The following is a 21,622-nucleotide window of genomic DNA, read 5'->3' as shown; positions in this document are numbered from 1 at the left end:
AAAACTTCTCAATTGTTTTAAGTTGCACTTTAGGTAAAAGCCAATCACTTAATCAGGACCTACTTAATCTACATCTTTCAAGTAAGTGACATCTTACTTCACATCACTGAGTACCTGGCTTAAGATGTCACAGCTGAATAAGCTATCAAATAAATTCTACTTTTTCCTGTTTCACACTGGTCTTCTTCCTGCTTCAGATCTCAATTTACCTTTCAGCCAGAGCATCTCTGATCATCCTAGCATGAAACCTTACTCCTTTCCTTCTGAACATAACAAAATTGTATTCATTTGTATATCTGCTTTTGTGTCTCCCAGTTCCAAATCCAAGATGGGAAGAATGCCTTGTTTATGCCCATGATCTACTACACACAATCACCAGTAACCCTTGATGGAAAATTGAATGAACTCCTTTATTAAATAGACACTAGTCAAACTAGGCACTGGTGGCCACACCTGTAATCCTAGCTACTCAGGAGGCTGAGATCAGAGGATGGAAAGTCCGTGAGACTCATTTCCAACTAACCACCAGAAAACTAGAAGTGAAGATGTGGCGCTGTGGCTCAAGTGGTAGAGCACTAGCCTTGAGCTGAAGAGCTCAGGACAGCACCCAAGCCTAGAGTTCAAGCCCCATAACTGCCACAAAAAAAAAGACACTAATCAAAAAATAAGTGAGGCTCAAATAAACCAACAAAAGTGACTGTGGAACCTCTAAGAGGGTCAAATCCCTAAGGGGGTGTGTGTATGTGTGTGTCTGTGTGTGTGTGTGTCTGTGTCTGTGTATGTATGTATAAGGACAGGAGCAGGGAAGGAACAGGAAGGAAAAAGGTCATGGTGGAGTTGAAGAAACAGATTTGATGACCTTAGAGATAAAAAAAACAAAATGCCATAATATGGGTAATTTATTAATAGAAATTTATTTCTTACAATTCTTGGGCAGAGGATAGCTATAATGCTCATTCAATTTGTATAGGTTATTTTGGAGGGGAGGTTCTAAATAATATGGTATTATATGTTTCATTCATGTCTTTTTGGTCATTTCCAGTGATCACAATGCTTTACTGAGCCAATTTCTAGTTGTTATATAATTTGATTCCTTCTAATATTTCCTAGTCATCCTCCTGTAGATGCTCATAATACTTTCCCTCTCAATTGATTTGTGATATGACTTTGTTGTTTGCTTTTGCTTTTTGTGCTGGCAATTAGACCCAAGGCCTCACACATATTAAACACATGGGCTATACACCCAAGCCCTTATGATACGACTTTTACTATGTATTTTATAGCTAATATAATCCATTCACAGGCTATTATGCTCCACATGTCACTTTGATTTGTATACTTGTGCACCAAAGTTTTAATTAACAAGGCTTTATAACCTGGCTTAGTATATGTGATAGAGTTAGATCCTTGCCTTACTTCTCTTTGCAATAACTATTTTCATTTCTTCCAGAGGAAAAACATGATAAATTCCTAATTGAAAAAAACATCTTTTTGAATTGTTGATTGGAACTTCATATGCTTGTTTTTTCTGTCGGTCATGGGGCTTGAACTTAGCGCTTTCTCACTTGAGCCACAGCGTCACTTCCGGTTTTCTGGTGGTTTATTGGAGATAAGAGTTTCACAGACTTTCCTGCCTGGACTGGCTTTGAACCTCCATCCTCAGATCTCAGCTTCCTGAGTAGCTAGGATTACAGGTGTGAGCCACTGGTGCCCTGTAGAACTTCATATACTTTTTGGGAGGAAATTTCTTTGAAAATATCCAAATGCGCCGGGCGCTGGTGGCTCACGCCTGTAATCCTAGCTACTCAGGAGGCTGAGATCTGAGGATCGCGGTTCAAAGCCAGCCCGGGCAGGAGAGACCGTGAGACTCCTATCTCCAATAAACCACCAGAAAACCGGAAGTGGCGCTGTAGCTCAAGTGGTAGAGCGCTCGCCTTGAGCTGAAGAGCTGAGGGACAGCGCCCAGGCCCAGAGTTCAAGGCCCACGACCGACAAAAAAAAAAAAAAAAGAAAATATCCAAATGCTAGGATTAGAGCTTTCTGCTGTGAAGTAGATCAGATCTTGGTACCATCTTCTCTTTAATACCATATTCTCCTCTTTCCAGTTCACTGCCTCTCTTTGAGAATGAAAGCCATTTGCATGAGGAAGAAACTTCCTGTTCCCCCAAAGCTATTACTTAGAATTTGTATTTTAGGAGATGTCTCTATTGTGGCTAATCTTAAAAGTTAAAGGTAGAACTTAATATGGTTTAGCATGTTCTTTGTATCAAAATAAGGATAATACCCACTTCAAAATAAGTTTTTGGCTAAAACTCCTACACTTTGGTTGTAATATTTAGTCTTAGTATTTATGTATTTTTTAAAAAAATCACTTAAAGAAGGCTTAGTAAAACTTTCATAGGTCAACCACTTTTGCTAATGTATTGTACTTATAAAATTTATTTAAAAGTATGGGGGCGAAATGCCTTAGGATAACTAGTTGTCTGCTTTACTTAACCATTTATGGAAAGTGGGATGTGAGATCTCGACCTATTAATCCTTAGTTTTTAGTCACAGATTCTGAGTTCTGTGAAGGATGCCACCTGCAGTAGTGCAGCACACCACCAGTATGTCTGTTTTCGGCAGCCCTGGTGACAACCATCTGCTGAAATCAAGAGCATATCTATGGCTTCCAGTCTTCCAAGGTCACATTCAAGGTTGAACTATACCCTGAAACTACTCCACATTCCTGGATACCTCTTGGGCAATATCTGCATTTTTCCTGGGAGGGAAGGGATAAAGATGATTTACAAATCACTTTTCCTTTTTATTAATCTCTTTTTCTTTATTATATCAATCTGTTGTAAAGGACAGACACTATTCCAAACCTTACTCTGCATAGAGAAGAACAAAAGGACACACTGTGGGATTTTCCTGGCTGGTAAATAGCAAAACCAAGCCTTACTTCCACACTGTTAAGAAGCTTTGCCAAATGTTGGGAGTCTTTCACACTGCATGTGTGTGTGTGTGTGTGTGTGTGTGTGTGTGTGTGTGTGTGTGTGTGTGAATCAATCTTGAATAGGCTATAAAGCTGACAAACTCTGTATTCATGTTTAGACGTTCCTTATGTGGCAAAACTCATACCTCTTTCACAACTGATGTGCAGATAAAACTGGCTTAAAATATACATCCAGCCTGGATTGGAAGAATAAAGGAAGTCAGGAAAGGTCAGCCAGAGGAGTAGGTGTGGAAGCAGGAAGGGGCAGAACTACCTCTCGGCCTTTGGACTAATGAGAAAGATGTCCTCTTTGTGTAGAGTGTTTGGCTTTGTTGGGCTTTACGCACCAGATGAGACACCTCCTTCTTCCGTACTAGTTTCCTCCCCTGGCTGTATTTCAATTGTCTGTTACTTGGAGATCCTCAGAAAGAGTACAACTTGTATATGCCTCTCCTCTCTCTCTCTCTCTCTCTCTCTCTCTCTCTCTCTCTCTCTCTCTGTGTGTGTATCAGAGTAGACCTGTGGTAGACAATGAGGTTGATTTCATGCCATCATGAGTAGAACCCCTGCTGATGGATGACGGAGTCTCTGATGGTTTAGAATGCATACAAAATAAGCTTCTCCACAGCTTCCCTCCTATTCTAATTCCAGGTAACATGGGTAGTTTCATCTTCATTTTATTTTATTTTTGTGCCAGTACTGGGGCTTGAACTCAGGGTCTAAGCACTGACCCTTAGTTTCACTTAAGACTGTGGCTCTACCATTTGAGCAATAGCTTTTTGTGGTTAATTGGAGATAAGCATCTCACAGATATTTCTACCTGAGGTGGCTTCGAACCTCAAGCCTTAGAGCTCAGCCTCCTGAGTAACTAGGATTACAGGCATGAGCCATCAACGCCTAGCTTTCACCTTTATTTTTATGGAGACATTTTCTCTGCCTTCATGTGTTTAGCTAATTTTGAATCTCTGTTTTTGTCCCAATCAATGCTATTTAAAGCCTACTTAATTGTCACATTCTGTGAAGTGTTCCTTTTTTTTCTTCTTTGGCAGGTAAATATTTTACCTCCTGAAGAATCTTGTGATCAAGAGAATAAAACAATTCTGGTTTAAAATTCTCAGGAGAAGGAGCAGCTTCTTTTCTTTCTATACCATAATTACCTAGTTGTCTTTTAAGTACATTTTATTTTCCAGTACTGGGGTTTGAACTTAGGGACTCATGTTATACAGATGCTGGACCACTGAGCCACTAATTTAGCTCTCTTTGCAATCTTCTGGTTACTCGACAGTTTTATTGTTGTTTGGTTTTCTTTTTGATTTTCAGTGTTGGGAATTGAGCTTTGCACCTGCTAAGCTCACCTACCACCTAGCTACCCTAATCATTACCTACCACCTAGCTACCCTAATCATTTATTTGCTTAGTTTAATAGCTTCTTTTAAAATATTGTTCTAGAATATAGTAATTTAATTAAATAAATGTAATTAAGTTGCCATAATTAAAATATAGACTTTGCTTATTATAGCAATTTTAGGTTTACAAAAACACAAGCAGAAAGCAGAGTTCCGATACACCCTCCCTGCCTCATCATAGTTTCCTTTAGTGCTTTTTGCATTAATTAGTATGATATACTTGTTAACACTGATAAACCAAAATCAATAGACCATGACTAACTAAAGACCATGGCTACAGGATTCATTCTCGATGTTGTATCTACAATGGTTTTTAAAAAATATGCAATGTCATACAATCAGAATCTTAGGAAACTATCATTGTGCTGAAAATCCCCAGTGTTCCACTGATTTACCGAAACCCCCTTCCCTTCCCCCAAGCTCAGGACAGCCACAGAGTTTTTACTGTCTGTACAGTTTTCTAGAATGTCACATAACTAGAATCATACAAACCCTTTGCAAACTGGGTGCTTTTATTTAGCAATCTGCTATTAAGGGTCCTTGTGTCCTTGTATGGCTGTGGATTCTTAAACATTCATCAACAATATATATTGAACAGCTGCTATGTGTCACACAGAGTTTAGGTGCTGAGTAGACAATACCATTAAGTTTCAAAACTGTCCAATATTCAGTAACAATGGAATTCCCAGGGCAATAAGCACTATCCCTTCCCTGTTATGCTGAAGGCCTCTTCTTATCCCTGAGGAAATCCCATGTTTACATTACCAACCCTGAGGAGATCACCGTATCCACAACCAAATGACCACTTTTTAGACTCACCAGCTGCCTCTCCTAGTGTAATGAAAATGAAAATGAGGCCTCCTGCCTTACCATGCATATCCTGTGCTAATGCTCCACTGCAAAGCTTGATGGCCTAGAGGGGAGGTCAGTAGTCTAGCAAGTGCTCAGCATGCCTGAGAAACCTGGGTTCAATCCCTGCCCTCTATCACATAGACGCACAAAAGAGGGAGAAAGCTGGAGGCCTGGCTCATGTGATGGAACACCGGCCTAATAAAACATGAGGCCTCGAGTTCAAACTCTAGTACTGCCAATAAATGAATAAATAATACAAATGCTAGAGTTGTCAATTTACAGCATCCCCAAAAGAAGAGAAGCGGTGTGTGCGGGGGGGGGGGGGGAGGCAACTGACCCACAAAGTTGTTTCTGCCTGTTAGTTTTTAAGCCTACAGTATATCTGGATCTTCCTTTCTAGCAAATAACGCACATCAGTTCATTCTTACCTATCATCAGCAGTCATAAAATCAGTAATTTGGGCTTACCTTTCAAAAGACAATTTATGAATCACTAGTTAGTAATGATGATACAAATAAAAATACAAAACATCCTTCATTCAAGTCATTGGGTGGCTTCTACTGCCAAGATAGTCAAGATACATCTGTTATGAGTGAGATGTTAAAGGATTTACAAAACCAGAAATTTAGTCTTTGGTTAATTGCTTTTATTTTCTTTAGAATTATTTCGTGTTTTATGTTCTCCTTGTTCATTACTTCTCTTAACATGAAACTAAAGAGAGGGATCTGTAGTTACTGACAATTTTAACTTTGTAATGAGTGTGAAACATAATTTATATTAAGGAATGAATTTTTTCTTTTATATGGAATACTTAAGCCATTTGAACTTTGCTTGTATTTATCTTCTGATAAGATTAGATCATGTTAAAAAGAAAATGTATTACTTAATAAAGCTGTCTAACTGTACATACACAAGTAGAAGAGAATACTGGAAAGAACAAGAGTCCTGCACAGATCACTACTTTGTCCTAGTTTTCTGTTTTTCTCACTTGAAGCACCATGGTTTATGTAATGCACATGTATTTAGAGTCAGGATCACCAAACCGGCTTTAACCAGATTAGAAAATAGACTAATATGATGATATCACGATGCCCAAAGAAATGAAGTGAATAATTAAATCTCTGATTAACACATGAACACAATGGAAATCCTAAGATCCTGTACTCATCGTTGAATACTTCCATGGCTTTTATTTTAAAGTCTTAGGCTTACAAAGAAGGACTGTCAAAATGGTTATTAAATCACAAAGAATGTGAACACCCACAAACAATTCTTGTTATTCAAGCTGTAAGAAAGAAATCCATAAGTGAAAGATAAAGAAAAGCTGAAGAGGGGCTATGTGTATTCATTTTTGTGTCAAGCATGTGCCTGTGGCAAAAATTTTTTTTTCTACACTAAGAAGTGAGCATAATGAGTTCAGTTATTTAGGATGATTATTATTGGTGTAACAAAGAGGCTGTTAAAGTAAGGATATATTCAATATAATATTCCCCTTCCTCATTCTCCCATTCCTAGTTCCTGGGGCCTGTCTTCACATTTAGGATACAGTTAGAATTATTTGTCTTGAACATTATCCTTATTCTTTTTATGTACAAAACTATGGTAAATTTTCTTTCTTCATTTATTTAGATATCTTTCTGAATCACAGTTGTAATCTTTGCATCCTTTTTTTTGGTGGGGTGGGGTCCTGTCTGGTACTGGTACTTGAATTTAGGGCCTATGCACTGTCTCAGCTTTTTCTGCTCAAGACATTTTCCTGCCTCAGGTCGCCTGGTAGCTCGGACTACAGTTGAAGACCATGGAGCCTGTCTGGCCCTTAACATGTGTTGTTAGTGCCTCCTTTGGCTTTATCTGGTCAGCCCTGGGAACATCTGAGTCAGGATAAAGACATGTAAGAGGTGTACCAAGGAGATGGGGTAGGAGGAAAAGAGGATGGGCATTTGTTAGGGGAAACCATAGAAAATTTTTGGTGAAAAGGTGGACCAACTTGAATTCTTGGATCATGTGAAATAACAATGACATGATTCTTTGCAAAACAGAACAATTTTTTAAAAATTAAACATAGATGTATTAGACAACACAGACATTCAGCCTGTATGTACTTATTTACCCAAGAGAAAGAAATCAAATGTTCACACAAAACACTTACCTACATTTGTTCATGGTAGCTTTATTTGTAGCAGTCCCAAACTAGTAATCAACAAAATAAATTGTAGTATATTCACACCATGGAACACAGCAATAAAATAGAAACAATTGCTGACATGGGAGAGAAAAAGCCCTCAAGATAATTAGCTAGGTGAAATAAGCCAGACCAAAAAAAGATTTACCTGGGTATTTCTCTAGTATAGTGTTTAATTTATACCTTGATGTTTTGGAAGTTATGTGAAAAGGCTTGATTCAGACATTGGTCATACTGTGTGTATTGTATTACATTATGTAAGGAAGGAAGTGGCCTGTTCACTGTGTTATGCTAGATTTGGTCACAATGTTAAGGAAATGATTGCCAGATCTCTTTTCCATGAAGTATAGTTTTTCTTTTGTAAGTCATCTGCAGGTTATATGTCAGCGAGAAAGTGAATATCATGTTTGCTGTCTATCTTCTGCCAGTTTTAGGTTCTGTTGTAATTGTTTAACTGATAATCTTTGACTATTTCATTATTTTTTTTTAAAAAGCACTCATTTATAAATTCTGTTTTGGTTTTTGTTTTTTCCGGTCATGGGGCTTGAACTCTGGGTGCTGTCCCTGAGTTCTTCAGCTCAAGGCAAGCACTCTATCACTTGAGCCACAGTGCCACTTCCGGTTTTCTGGTGGTTAATTGGAGATAAGCCTGGGATGGCTTTGAACCACGATCCTCAGATCTCAGCCTCCTGAGTAGCTAGGATTACAGGCCTAAGCCACCAAAGCCTGGGCTTAAATTCTGTTTTTTCTCAGTGAATCAGCTGTTTTCTTAGTCAGTTAAGACTGGAAAGCTTTTGAATGAGACCACACCTTCCTTTTGAGTCCCTTGGCAAATTCACATTCATCCTTCAAGGTTCTGTGCAATGAACCCTCTCCTCAGATTCTACCCTCCTTCTCTTTCCCAACCTTCTAACCATAGAAGCTGAGTGTTTTCAAACCACATGGCAAATATGGCTTATTCTCATGCATGCATCCATTCAAAAATATTTATTATGCCTGTCCTCTGTTTTAGGCAAAGGGCTTCTGTGGTGAATAAACCAGATCAAGTCTCTGGCCTATATTCTAGTAGGGGTGGAGTGACTTTAAGTAAATAAATATAAATAGGACAGAATGCTAGGTACTACTGTGAAGAAAAAGGAAGTGGTTGAAGAGGAGCAGGTGATGACAGGGTCTGAGCTATTTTAGACATATAGTCCTGGAGTGTGAAAGTGGATGGACAGCCTCCAGTGCCCTGAACACATCCTCTGGCCTCTCTGGAAAGGTTCTGTACAGACCAGCCTGGCTGCCCTCAACGAAGCACTCTCTACTCTGTGGTCTGATGGCTTCTTTTTGACTCTTCATGGAACAGGTCCAGGCTAGGATATCAACCCTGAACCAAGGGCAAATAGGAGTTGAAGGACAAACAACCCAGCCTCCATGTGTGTGTGTGTGTGTGTGTGTGTGTGTACGTGCATGGGCACACACATGCACATTTTCTCCCAGTGTGTCTCCCAGACCTCTTCTTGTGGCATTGATCCCGTTGTTTTGAGAGGTCATCAGGTCATTACAATGGTCTGTATTGGTTCTTGCCACTGATGTCTCAGTTCTCCACAACCTTCATTGGTTCTTCTTGGTACCACAGTAGAAGACTCTACCAACTTGTACCCAAATTCTTAGTCTTAAAGGAACCACATCAAGAGAAAGGAGCCCCTCAAAATGAGAGTCTAGAAATGATCACTGGCTAGTCAACAAAGATTTGGTGACTGTTTCTAAGCATTGAGGTAATAGTCTTGCCTGGGATGAACAGAGGATAGTGCTCACATGGAAGAAAGTGCACCAGTGGATGGAGCAGCCTACAGCATCATGAGGGTAGCAATAGACCTCAGAGACTTGTGGAGCTGGTTGGTCGTTTACAGGTAGAGAAGCCAGACAGAAGAATATAATATGCTCAGGAAACCATGACCTTACAACATGGTTGAGAGCCAGAAATCTTCCATGACATCATTTAGAGGAGTCTCATCTCTGTAGACAGCCAGTATAGTCAGCTGAAAAACAAGACCTAGTTTGATGGTAGGTACGACTAAAAAGCAAGTTGAATTCACAGCCCAACAGACTTCTTATGCTTGAAGTCAGTGAGTTGTTTGGTAGCCCTAATGCCTCAGATAGAGATATTTGGGTGGATGGGTTTAAGGACCTTCAATCTCTAGCTCCTCTTCATGTTCTGAGTCAGGATATTCTGGAGCTTTCCCTTTGCTATTGGAAACCAGACTCTTATTTGTGGAGATTGTGCACAGGCTTCACCTTGCAAGATGATGCTTGCCTGTGTTTCCCTGCCTCTCTTCTCTGCTTCTAGACCAGTAATTAGAAGTGTTATCATGAGCCAAGCGGGGAAATATTGTTACATGAAGAAAGGCATTATTCACCAGAAGCATGCAACACTGGTAAGTATGCACCAACAGAAACTGGGAGATGCTTAAAAATGGATCTTAAAGATGCTGGATCACAGTGGTTTTCTAGGGAAGAGAGTGTTAATATATATAGATGTGTTACCAAGTAACCCACAACTTAATATCCTGGTAGAATTCCTTGAACTGTGCCTAACACATGGAAGGTCTTTGAGAAATGTGAAAGTAAAGTAGCAGTGAGATCGAGGTGTTGGAACTCCTTAGATGAGGAAGGGATCAAAAACTGAAAAGAATTTAGAAGTAAGAATGTTTGCTACATAATACAAGAGAACCTACCTGCTGACCCCTGGTAGGGCCTAGAAGACACTCCCCTTAGTAAAAGCATAAAGTATGTGTTGTTGCTTTCTGAGAAGCTCAGAACTACTTGGCCTGAGAGCAGCATTGGTGGTGAGAGATGCCCTACACCAATGGAATACAGGGTGCTGGAGGCCAGGATGGTATCTCTGGACCACCACAGACAATAGGATTGCAATTATGGCTACTTGTTTCAACCCCAGTAGACTCTACTAGGGGGTAAGGATGAATGAGTCTCAGAAGAACACAGGAAATGTATTGTGTGTGTGTGTGTGTGTGTGTGCACGCTCGCGTGTGTCGGTCGTGGGACTTGAACTCAGGACTTGGGCACTGTCTCTGAGCTCTTTTGTTCAAGGCTAGTGCTCTATTACTTGTGCCACAGCCCCCAATTCCAGATTTTTTGGTGCTTAATTGGAGATAAGAGTCTCATGGACTTGAGTCATGATCCTCAGATCTCAGCCTCCAAAGTAGCTAGGATTACAAGTATGAGCCACCAGTGCTCGGCTAGCATATATATATATATATATATATATATATATATATATATATATATATATAATGCAAATAATATATATAATTAAATGTATAATACATATATATATATTTTTTTGGGGGGGGGTCAGTTGTAGGGCCTGAACTCTGGGCCTGGGTGCTGTCCTTCAGCTCTTCAGTTCAAGGCTAGTGCTTTACCACTTGAGCCACATCACCACTTCTGGCTTTTTTTCTGCTTATGTGGTGCTGAGGAATCCAACCCAGGGCCTCATGCATGTGAGGCAGGCACTTTACCACTGAGCCAGCTTCCCAGCCCTGCATTTGTATTTTTATAACAAGAAAAATCAAAGCATGGGTATATGTATGTGTGTGTGTGTGCGTGCACACGTGTGTGACAGGTGGATGGGCACAAATCTCAAATAAAAGATTACTTCTGGGAGGAAAAAATAAGAGCAGGGGAATAAAGAGGATGTATAAAGGGACTTGTAAGGTATTGGTAATATTCCCTTTCTCCATCCACCTGTTGAGTAGACAGGTGTTCCTTTTATTACCATTCTTTATGCACATGAACTAGCTTTGAAAATGTACTTAATATTTAACAAAAATAATTTAAAGGAATAGGGCATCACTATAATTTTTTGGTGATGGTGACATTAGGTAGATACAAATTTATACAATTTTGGAATGTTAGAGTCTGAGTTTTCTTGCTAGTTAAAATGGTGTTCGTCACATCTGTCCAGCAAGGCAAATAGTAAAGAGTAGATGAGATAGTTTGTATGAATCTTCCAGACAGTGCCTAGAATATTATCAAGTGCTTATGAAATATTTGCAATTCTATAACTTTGCCCATATTTCTGATTTTCTTTCACTTTTACAATTTTTCCATCTCCTTCATTTGCCTGTATTCAACTTAATTATGTCCTGCAATCGTGGTATTATGTGGGTGGGCCGGGCTTTCATTTAAAAAATACCTAATTTAAGTTTCTAAATATCTATTTTGAGTTAGTTTTTAATAGGGAATTATTTCATCCTGATCTCAATTTCAATTATTAGTTCCTAGTGCAGGTTAGGACAAAGGAGACAAATCAATCTTAGGAATTGATGAGTGTTATAGGTAGATCTTATGAGCTGAATCAAGTTCTCTCCATATCTCTTATTTTGGTCCTAACCCTAGTAGCTCAGAATCTCCATGTATTCAGAGATAAGGTCTTGAAATGAGGCTGTATATCCAATATATAAAGGCACCACATTGAAACAAATAAAGGTTTCTAACCAGAAGCCTACTTTTCTAATTTTGACTTCTCTTGAATAGTTATTGTTGGGCAATAAATTGATAATGGTTTCTATCATTTCAATACAATGAAAAAAAATTTGCCAGTTGTACTTGCCAATACTTCTTTTATACTAAAAAACAGCTTGGACTATTAGCAGTTAGAGTATAATAGTCCATGTTTAAGTTCCACTTATATATGCCTTTTCCTTTAGTAGGTTTTTTTTTTGTTTGTTTGTTTTTTGGGTCTGGTTATGGGGCCTGAACTCTGGGCCTGGGCGCTGTCCCTCAGCTCTTCAGCTCAAGGCTAGCGCTCTACCACTTGAACCACAGCACCACTTCCAGCTTTTTTCTTTTTGCTTATGTGGTGCTGAAGAATCGAACCCAGGGCCTCATGCATGCAAGGCAAGTGCTTTACCACTAAGCCACCTTCCCAGCCCCTCCTTTAGTAGGTTTTTTTCCCTGTAGTGTCAGTGATCAAACCCAGGGCTTTAGGTATGCTATGAAAATACTGTAGCACTGAGTTGCATCCCCACCCCTCACGTGTGAGTGTGTGAGTGTGTGTGTGTGTTAGGCAGATGCTCTACCACATTATCCACCCTCTCAACCCTTTTATGCTCTATCACTTTTTGGATAAGGTCAACCTTGGATGGTGATCTTCCTACCTATGCCTTCCACCTAGCTGGAATAACAGGGTGCACTACCACATCTTACTTGTTTGTTGAGATGGGGAGCTCACTAACTTTTTTTCCTGTACTGGCCTTGAAGATGATCCTCCCATTCTCTGCTTCCCTGCCTAGTGTTTTGTTCCTAGAGCAGTGAAGAGGAAGGTAGACTCAGCATCACCTGGGTGATGTTGTAGTAAAACACACACTGAAATTGAAGGAGGGAAGATAGATTCTATACAGGATCAGGAGGGCTTCTGCATCCTGGTGTGTGGTATCAGAACCTGAGTAAGGAACTCAGGGGTGGGGGTGGGGGCTGACAGAGGGCCCCAATCTCAAGCAAGGTGGAGAGGCATCTACACTGCAGTGGCCTGGTGCAGGGGTCAGATCTCAAGCAGAGTGAGGAGGGCAATGGTGGAGATGCATATCTGGTTATATATCAAGGGACTGATCAAATATATAAATAGGAATAATGTGAGCCAAATTTCTCACTCTAGGAGAAAAAATGAGAATAAACCTTGCAGTGTTGGATTGGAATTAGAAGTTGTTAGTGTGAGCTCAGGGATTGCAATACTTCTATGCAACATTGCTAGCATTAATATGTGTGTTCCTAAGTCTGTCCATGCAGAATGTGAGACCTATGACCCAAAATTGCAATCCGCAGACAGACTCAGATCCTGTCTTCCAAATACCATTCACCATCAGTGACAATGGTACCTTTGATCAAGGGTCAGATTTAGCAAATAAAATCAAGTAAGGTATTATTGCATGGACAGACCCCCCCACTAAACATTTATTCATTATACTTTTGAAATTAAATTTAATGTATTATTTTGTGTTTTATTTGTCAATGCTATTCCTTGGAGAAATGACTGATTCCAACACTGGGATAAGGAAAGTACAGGATGAGCCTGGAACATTTTGTTGTGCTAAAATAGAAAGTAAATCTTCAGAGAATAATGGGACAAAATGATATAGAAGCCAATTTAAAGGGGTCTCCCATAATGAAATAGGGGCAAATTTAAGAACTGAGGCAAGTAAATAATAGTAACTCATAAAATAGGAAATCTAGTCTTCATTGATAAAATAAATAGGATATACATATCCAGATCTAAATTATCTCCTCACAAAATACTTATTAATTCCAAACACCAAAAATAAACTCATTGTCAAAGAACTTGGCAGATGCCACTTTAATCAAGTGATTAAAGTGATTAAGTGAATGTCATCATCACTAATAGCATGGATTGAAATTGTTACCTGATGACATAGTAACAATATAGTATTACTTTGGTGACGATGGTCCTGCTTAACAGAACCCCACAAAATAACCAGCTGTCACCTTCAAAGGTATCAAAGTCATGACACTCAAAGATGAAAAGAAACTTGCACACAGAAAGATGCTAAGGAGGGGTTGGGAAGGTGGCTCAGTGGTAAGCGCTTGCCTTGCATGCACGAGGCCCTGGGTTCGATTCCTCAGCACCACATAAGCACAAAGAAAAAAAAAGCCGGAAGTGGCGCTGTGGCTCAAGTGGTAGAGCGCTAGCCTTGAGCTGAAGAGCTGAGGGACAGCGCCCAGGCCTGGAGTTCAGGCCCCACGACCGGACCCCCCCCCCCCAAAAAAAAAAGATGCTAAGGAGATGTGACAATTTAATGCTACACATTCTAAAGTAGGCCCTTTATTTTTGCTATAAGAAATGATAGGAACAATTAATTTGATGAGGTCTCAGGATAAGTAATTAATGTTGATAACAGATACTAAATCATTAATTCCCTGATTTTGATACTTGTATTATTTAAAATGCACTGTATATCTCCAAATATGTGGGGATGATGGGACATAAAATTGATAGCTTAGACTCAAATGATTTAAGATAAAGTTTGTACTTGAGTTGGAACTTTGTAGTAAGTTTTGGATTGTTTTGAAATAAAAATGTTTGCCTTTGTTTTAAAAAGGAAAGAAATACTTAGTACCTCATATATCTGTTTAAAAGAGAGCTTACAAAATTACAAATGTTTTGCAATGATGATATAAAAGACTAAAAGCTGACCCTTTGAGAAATCCATAATTTATTGAAAATGCTCTTGCAATTAAGTTGCTTCTTTGTAAAGAAGGAAAAAAAAAGGAGTGTACATATTACTGATATTTATGCGCCTAGTACCAGAAGAAAACTGCTTTTGCAGAACAAGAACCTTTGGTAGCTATTTCTGGGGTTTAGGATTTAGACAATGGCTTTTCATCTCCAGGAGATATGGTCCTTTTAAGGAAAAGATCTCTAAATGTGTCAGAAATGGGTAATTTCCTACCCTAGATCTGTTCTTCCTTCTTTCCTCATAAATAGAATGCAGCCTCACTTTAGGCTACAATGTCCAGATAAAGTGTTTATTACCCTTAGGCAAGACTTAAAGACATCACCCTGTCAATGAGAACTACATAGAAATGTTCTGCAAATATTGGGAAAGGAATTGTGGTGATGATTCCCAAGGCAACAGGACTGATAAGTCAAAACCCTAGGAATGGAAGGCAAAGGAAGAGACTAGTCTGGGTCCTTCATGGTATCTCTGAGCTACTCCACTAACCTTGGGATCCCTATCAGCTGAATTTTTTATTATGGCAGGCAGTGATTTTTCTGAATGTTTGTTATTCGCAAGTTGGATTTTTTTTTCTTGTGAAAGGTAGAAACCCAGTGTTGAATTGCTTGCTCAATAAAGTAAAAGGAATCTGTTCATGGAGACTGTCAGGAGAGATATGACGGCCACTGGGGGTTAGGGTAGCAAACACAGTATGGTTAGAAAAAGTTGCAAGGTGAAACTTCATCAGTGAGAATTTCCCTAAGACTATAATTGATTGAGTTTGACACTGAATTTGATATTGCTTCCTGTGCATCAGCTCGTTTTTATACTACAATGATTTGTCATCTCTAAACCTAAGTCTGCTATGTAGACAAGTCTTGTGTTAATGAAAGAATAACACTAACATATAAGGATAAGGCATTGGAATAACCCAAGGACAGGGTTTACTGTGCACATGGCTGGCTCTGAACTTCTCATATGGACTTCTCATAAAGGATGATAGATGACTTTTTGTTTAGTAAAAGAGATGTCAGCTCTGGACAGAAATCTTGGAGAAGCTTAATGTCTTTCATCCTTGAAATGGAAGCCTATTGGAAAAAGCAGCCTTGAAAACTCTTCTACTGGGATAGGTTCTGATATGCCAAGTGGCACTTCTTTGACAAAAGTCTTTCAGGTTTTGTTTTTCTTTTTCTCTGCAAGTTGATAGTTTGTATTAGAAATCATGGTTCTATAAAAATAGCATAACCAAATTCTGGTCACAAAATCTATATAACCAACCTATACAATTTGTTGATATACGCTTTATGTTTCTAAGTACAAATGTGGTGGCAGTCTTAGCGATTTAATGCAATACAACTCTATAACTTCCTCATATCACTGTTGGACTGGAGTTGGCTCATAGCCCCCCAAGCAAGGAGACCTGGATTCACTATATCATATATGATCCACTACCTTAACAATTCTTTTTTCTCAAATTCAAGATTACAGATTATTTCATGGGAAGATGTTCTCATTAAACCTTATTAGTAAGACATTACTTCTTCCCACATTCTACTGGCCAGCCTAAATGCAAGGTCCCAGCAAGGGAGGCTGGGAAATAGTCCTTCTACGTGGCTAGAAAAAGAATATTGTTTGCTCCTCCTACATGGCAAACCACACAAGCTAAAATTGAATGAGACTATTTAGAGCCTAATAATTTAAGGATCAGATTAAGACTAGCAAACAGAATAAAATAATTTAAAAATTATGTTAAGAAGAGCTTAAGTGGGAGAAAGATTGGTTTAAAACATATTCCATCTTTCACAATCAGTCTGTCACTAGGCTGTTATTACTTTGGGTGTGTGCATTCTGATCCTGGGCTTAAATTCAGGGACTGAGCCTGGTCCTAAACTTTTCTGTGCAACACTAGCACCTTACCATTTGAGCCAAGCTCCATTTCCAGCTTTTTGGTGGTTATCTGGAGATAAGTCACGGACTTTCCTGCCCCAGCTGGCTTTGAACTGAGACCTTCAGATTTCAAGCCTCCTGAGTAGCTAGGAACACAGGAATGAGCCACTGGCACTCAAAGCCTCATTATCTTTATCTGTGAAGAATTTCACAGAAGAATCCAGTGTCAGTTGTTGCTTGAAAAAGCTGTTGGATTTGGTAACCAGGTCCATAGTAATTTCACATTGAGCTTTCTGGAGGCTGTAATCCCAGAGACGTGAGGATTGTAGCCTGATGCATCTGGGCAAAAAAAAAAAAAAAAAAGATAAAAGAAAAAAAATGTGGGCATCTTGCACTTTTTTGTGTATGAAGGTTTAAATGTCAAAATAACATTGTTAAATAACAAAACAACACTGGTAAAGGAAAGCAAAGAATGAATTCTGGTGGTGAAAAGCAGTCTGGTGGCCCCAAAGGTGGGTAAAAAGTAAGATCCAACACAAACTGTGACATTCAAGGGTGCTCTGGAAGATTCTTTTTTTTTTTTTTGGGTCCGGTCGTGGGGCCTGAACTCGGCCTGGGCGCTGTCCCTCAGCTCTTCAGCTCAAGGCTAGCGCTCTACCTCTTGAGCCACAGTGCCATTTCCGGCTTTTTCTTTTTGCTTATGTGGTGCTGAGGAATCGAACCCAGGGCCTCATGCATGCAAGGCAAGCACTCTACCACTGAGCCACCTTCCCAGCCCTGGAAGAGTCTTAAAAAGTTGGGAAAAATTCAAGGAGAGGGAAGACTTTGGGCTGGAAGAAAGCTCAAGGTCATCTACAGGAGGAATGTTGGACAGAAATGGACCTAAGAAAAATAGAGCTGTATAGACTTTGGGAATTAGTTTAGTTGGCTGCTCCCGAAGACTGAGCCAATATGAGAAAATGGCAAGTGTATTGCATTTGAAGACATGGGGGTGGAGCCCAGGCTTCCTATTTATTTGTTTTCCTGACTCTGTGTAAGTCATTTAATTTCTCTGGGTCTCAGCTTCCTCCAGTTTTAAAATATCACTCTCTAAACAAAGAATGAGAGGTAAGAAAATAATCAAATGGAATATGCCGGGAAAAATGGGCCAGGCAGAGTAATCAGTGGTTTGTTTGATAGTAATATGGGGAATTAAACAGAAGCAACTACATGCATTTTAACAGTGAACTTTAGAAGAAGCAAAAAAGAACCAATGTGACTTTTATAAAAATCAATGAACTTGGGAAATGAAATAACTGTGGTGGGAAAAGGTTTTTATATACTTGCCTGTGAGCAAAACACAAATAAACAAAGACATCAGAAGCCTTACTTATATGTCTTCAAAAGAATAAAACTGTCTTAAGATATCTGGGAAAAATTAAAATACAACAAAACCAAAAATTATGAGGGAATTCTAGTACAGTTGAAAGATCAGTATTTTGGAAGATAAAGAACTTAAAAAAAGTTAATGTAGAACCTTACTGTTAAGAAGTTAGTCACATTAATTAAAGATCATTTGATAAATTACACTTATTCTTATTTTGGAAAGCCATGTATCAAACATGCCTTATTTGATAGCATTACCTGAATTTCATTGTTCAAATGTGGACTACAAAAGGATACTGAAAATTTATTTCAGAGATCAGGTATTCAAATAACAATATGCTCCACAAATGGCTAGCTGACATATGAAAAGATCCTCAGTAGTGTCAGTCACTGGGAAAATGCAATTTAACACCAAAGTGAGACACTACTGCACATCCACTCAGCTGGCAAAAATGAAAAGGGTGGACAATACTGAGTGTTGTGAGGAGTGGAGCAATGGGACTCATACCTGGCTAGTGCTGTGAGGGTGTTACCTTAGAAGAAGACAGTATGGCATTATTTATTCAAGTTTATGATACCTTCCCAAGTATAGACCATACAGAAACTGATGTAGATGGTGGATGGATACATATCTGAGGAATGCTGACAACATTTATTATAACTCCAAACTAAACAAGCAGACATCACTAACAGAATTCCTAAACTGTCACATATTGGTACAACAGAACACTGTAATAGATGGCAATTTAAGTGTATGAATTACAGCTGTATGAACAACCCAAATAGCCAATGGATTAAAACAATGTTAAGCAAATGCAACAAACATAATAGATTATATATTACAGTTACATTTACATGAAGTCCAAGAGACAGGGCAAAACTAAACAATATATTGCTTAGGGATGAAGGTTTGTGGTAAAACAATAAAGAAAAACAAGGAAATGGTTATCATGAAAGTTAGAATAATGGCTGCTTCCAGGGCAGAGGGAAAGACCAAGGGCATTAGAGGGTTTCTGGGGGGAAGCTAGCAATATTCTATTTTTTGTCTTTACTGGTTTTTTTTTCTGCAAAATACTGTATAGTCACTTTATACATTTAAAATATTTGACAATAAAAAATATATTTTTTTGTTGGTTGTGGGGGCTGAACTCTGGGTTTGGGCACTGTCCCTCAACTCTTCAGCTCAAGGCTAGGGCTCTACCACTTGAGCCACAGCGCCATTTCTGGCCTTTTCTCTTTATGTGGTGCTGAGGAATCGAACCCAGGGCCTCATGCATGCTAGGCAAGCACTCTACCACTAAGCCACCTTCCCAGCCCTGGTTTCTTTTGAATTATGAATTAACTAGTTGATCTGTCTGCTAGAGTTATAAGCAATATGAGAATCAGAGCCAACAAGATGTGGAACAACTTAGAAATCTATGCACTTCCTCCTCCCCAGTGGCTAGTTGCAGCTGTTTTCCTGAGTTAGCTGTTAGGGTTCTCAGGCAGAACTACTGGAGGTTCCAAGTTCAAAACATAGTCCTCAGAATTCTAGCCCTTTAAAAATTTCTATTCCTAGAAAACTACACTTACAGGCCTTTGAAAAACTGTGAGATTTTGATGTGTACTTCTCAGTAGTAGCACATGTGTATAAGGGTCTTATTAAAATTGATCTCTTAGAATAAAAAAACCATTTTTGGGGTTTTTATTTTTTAAAGAAAAACTGTCGGGCACACTTTTTGGAGGTGTTCTCCGCTGGGTGATACAGCTCTGCTGTCTGTATTCTTTCCATTCAAAGCCCACAAAGTTAAACTATGTGGTGCTCAGCTTCACCAAAGTTTAAATTTGTGTATTATTCCTTTAATTTCTGCTCAGTGTCAAAACAGAACAAAACTGGAAGACTGTCAGAAGCAAAGGAACAAAAAAAAAAGATTCTGCTGCCACTGACTGTGGATCTGATTCCCTGTTAATGTAATCTGGGGTGCTGGTCACACAGAGGCAGTCAAGTCTAGGGCAATTAAGGCAGATGATCAGCCTGGCACTTGGAACTTTAGGTGAAGGGCAAAAAGGTCAGGTTCAACTTTTGGGTGTCTCCTTGCTTTTGCTGCATCCTTCTCCCCTCCCCTTCTCATCCACTTTTCCTGCAGCACTTTAATAAAAACTAGTTGTTAAATCACCCATTAGAAGTTTCCCTGGCCTATTGCTTGCACATACATGGTGATGGGAATGCAGAAACGCTGAGCCTCTCGACTCTATTACACACTTGTTCCTATTTCCCTACCTCAGGTGGAGACTTGTAATATTCATCACAGCGGCTCCCAAGCCCCAAGTCAAAACTGTGGAATCTTGTTTTTTTTTTTTTTCCTTTTCTTCATTGCTGCTGCTTTGGTCTCATGCTCACACTACTCAGCAGAACAGGTTCGACACATAGTTTTGAGTGTGGTTGTCCTTTCAAAATATTCCTAGAGAACTACACTACATTCCATGAGTTGTTTTTGAATTTTTTTAAACTTGAATTTACTTTCCAGGACAGCAACATCGCTGGTTAACTGGCAAACTGCAATGATATTTATTTCACAAATAGTTCAGTCAGGCCTGAGGCACAGGCCAAAATTTCTAGACGACTGCACGGGGAAATGACAATAAAACCCCCCAACAAACCAAGATCCCCAAACAGTAAACAGAGTGACTCTTAAATGGCAGCCACTACTACATTTTCTCTTGGAAATACAGTCGAAATTCCCTCTGTGAGACCTAGGAGGAGGCATCTCTCTTCAGACCCCCTCCCCCGCCCCGACAATTCGCCTCCTCCTTCCGCGGAACACCAAGGTGGTGACTCCGTACTCCAGCCGCACCCGTTTCCTTTCCCCGGCTAGGGGGCTGGGGGTCGGGGCGGGGGAGGGAAGGTGGAGGGGGAGCCTCGCGGCTCGCATCTTCGCCACGTGCTTGCACCTCCATCATCTCCGAGCTCCACTAGTGCGGTTCACTCATTCATTCATTCACTCACTCACTCATTCATTCGCCGAGTAAACATCTGCTCGGCCGACCACAAGTCTTCCGCCTCGAGGTCTCGCGCCACCACCCGGGAAGGGTGGGGCGCCCGCTCCCCGGAGCAGGTGCACCCACCCGGGCTGCCAGACCACTTCTCCATCGATCCGGCGTTCCGAGGTCCCGGTGGTTGGCCGAATGCCTCACCTCGGGGTGGTGCGCGACGGAGTCCGGCCGCGCGGCCCGGGCCTCCGCTCGCAGGTGGCGCAGCCCCCGCCTTCCCCGGAGGAAGCCGCTGCCGAACAACCTCTCCCCGCCGCCCTCGGGTCAGGGGCGAGGTCGGGCGGCGGCTCCGGCTCCGCCGGGCTCCTCCCCTTCCTCTCTTCAGTTCTGACGCGGTCATGGAGGCGGTGGCGGCGGCCGCGGTGGAGGCGGCGGCGGCGGCGGCGGCGGCGGCGGCGGCCGCAGCGGCGAGTCCCGCGGCCCGAGGCGCACCCACCCGCTCGCCGATCTTCGACTTCCTCTTCCCTTCAAACGTCATCAAGAAGCGCCGGAGTCGCCCAGGGCGGGGTGGCTGGAGTGGAGGGAAAAAAGGCCAGCGGTGGAAGCCGCGGAGCGGAAAGAGAAGGGAGGGGGCGGAGAGTGGTTGCTAGGCGACTTGCGTCATCCGCCTGCGCCGCTCTCCTCCCGCCCCTCTCTCTGGAGTGAGGCGAGAGCTCCGCACCGAGCGAGGCAGACAGCGAGCGGA

At 40.6% G+C, this 21,622-nt stretch overlaps 1 protein-coding gene across 3 annotated transcripts; it reads right to left on the bottom strand.

Annotated features, from left to right (window-relative positions):
- Positions 1-16,572: 16,572 nt before the first annotated feature.
- Positions 16,573-21,470, bottom strand: LOC138826881 (sterile alpha motif domain-containing protein 1-like). Of its 3 annotated transcripts, none has more exons than XM_070022212.1 (2): positions 20,168-21,470; positions 16,573-16,881 (listed from the first exon to the last, which is right to left on the bottom strand). In XM_070022212.1, exon 1 carries the CDS (start codon positions 21,413-21,415, stop codon positions 20,894-20,896), a length of 522 nt encoding a protein of 173 aa, XP_069878313.1. In that variant the 5' UTR covers positions 21,416-21,470; the 3' UTR covers positions 16,573-16,881; positions 20,168-20,893. The 3 variants fall into 3 exon arrangements, with proteins under 3 accessions (XP_069878313.1, XP_069878314.1, XP_069878315.1); XM_070022213.1 differs by having other exon boundaries at positions 21,082-21,470; XM_070022214.1 differs by lacking the exon at positions 16,573-16,881 and having other exon boundaries at positions 18,119-20,443; positions 21,082-21,470.
- Between the last annotated feature and the right edge of the window lie 152 nt (positions 21,471-21,622).

This window comes from Dipodomys merriami, unplaced genomic scaffold, assembly GCF_024711535.1.
Source record: "Dipodomys merriami isolate MVZ:Mamm:240054 unplaced genomic scaffold, mDipMer1.0.p SCAF_15, whole genome shotgun sequence".
Classification (NCBI taxonomy): domain Eukaryota; kingdom Metazoa; phylum Chordata; class Mammalia; order Rodentia; family Heteromyidae; genus Dipodomys; species Dipodomys merriami.
The sequence above is the reverse complement of the archived record's forward strand: the minus strand, read 5'-3'. Positions and strand labels throughout refer to the sequence as shown.

Excerpts from the sequence above, each read along its gene's own strand:
- LOC138826881 (XM_070022212.1), bottom strand. The coding sequence starts at position 21,415 with ATGACGTTTGAAGGGAAGAGGAAGTCGAAGATCGGCGAGCGGGTGGGT.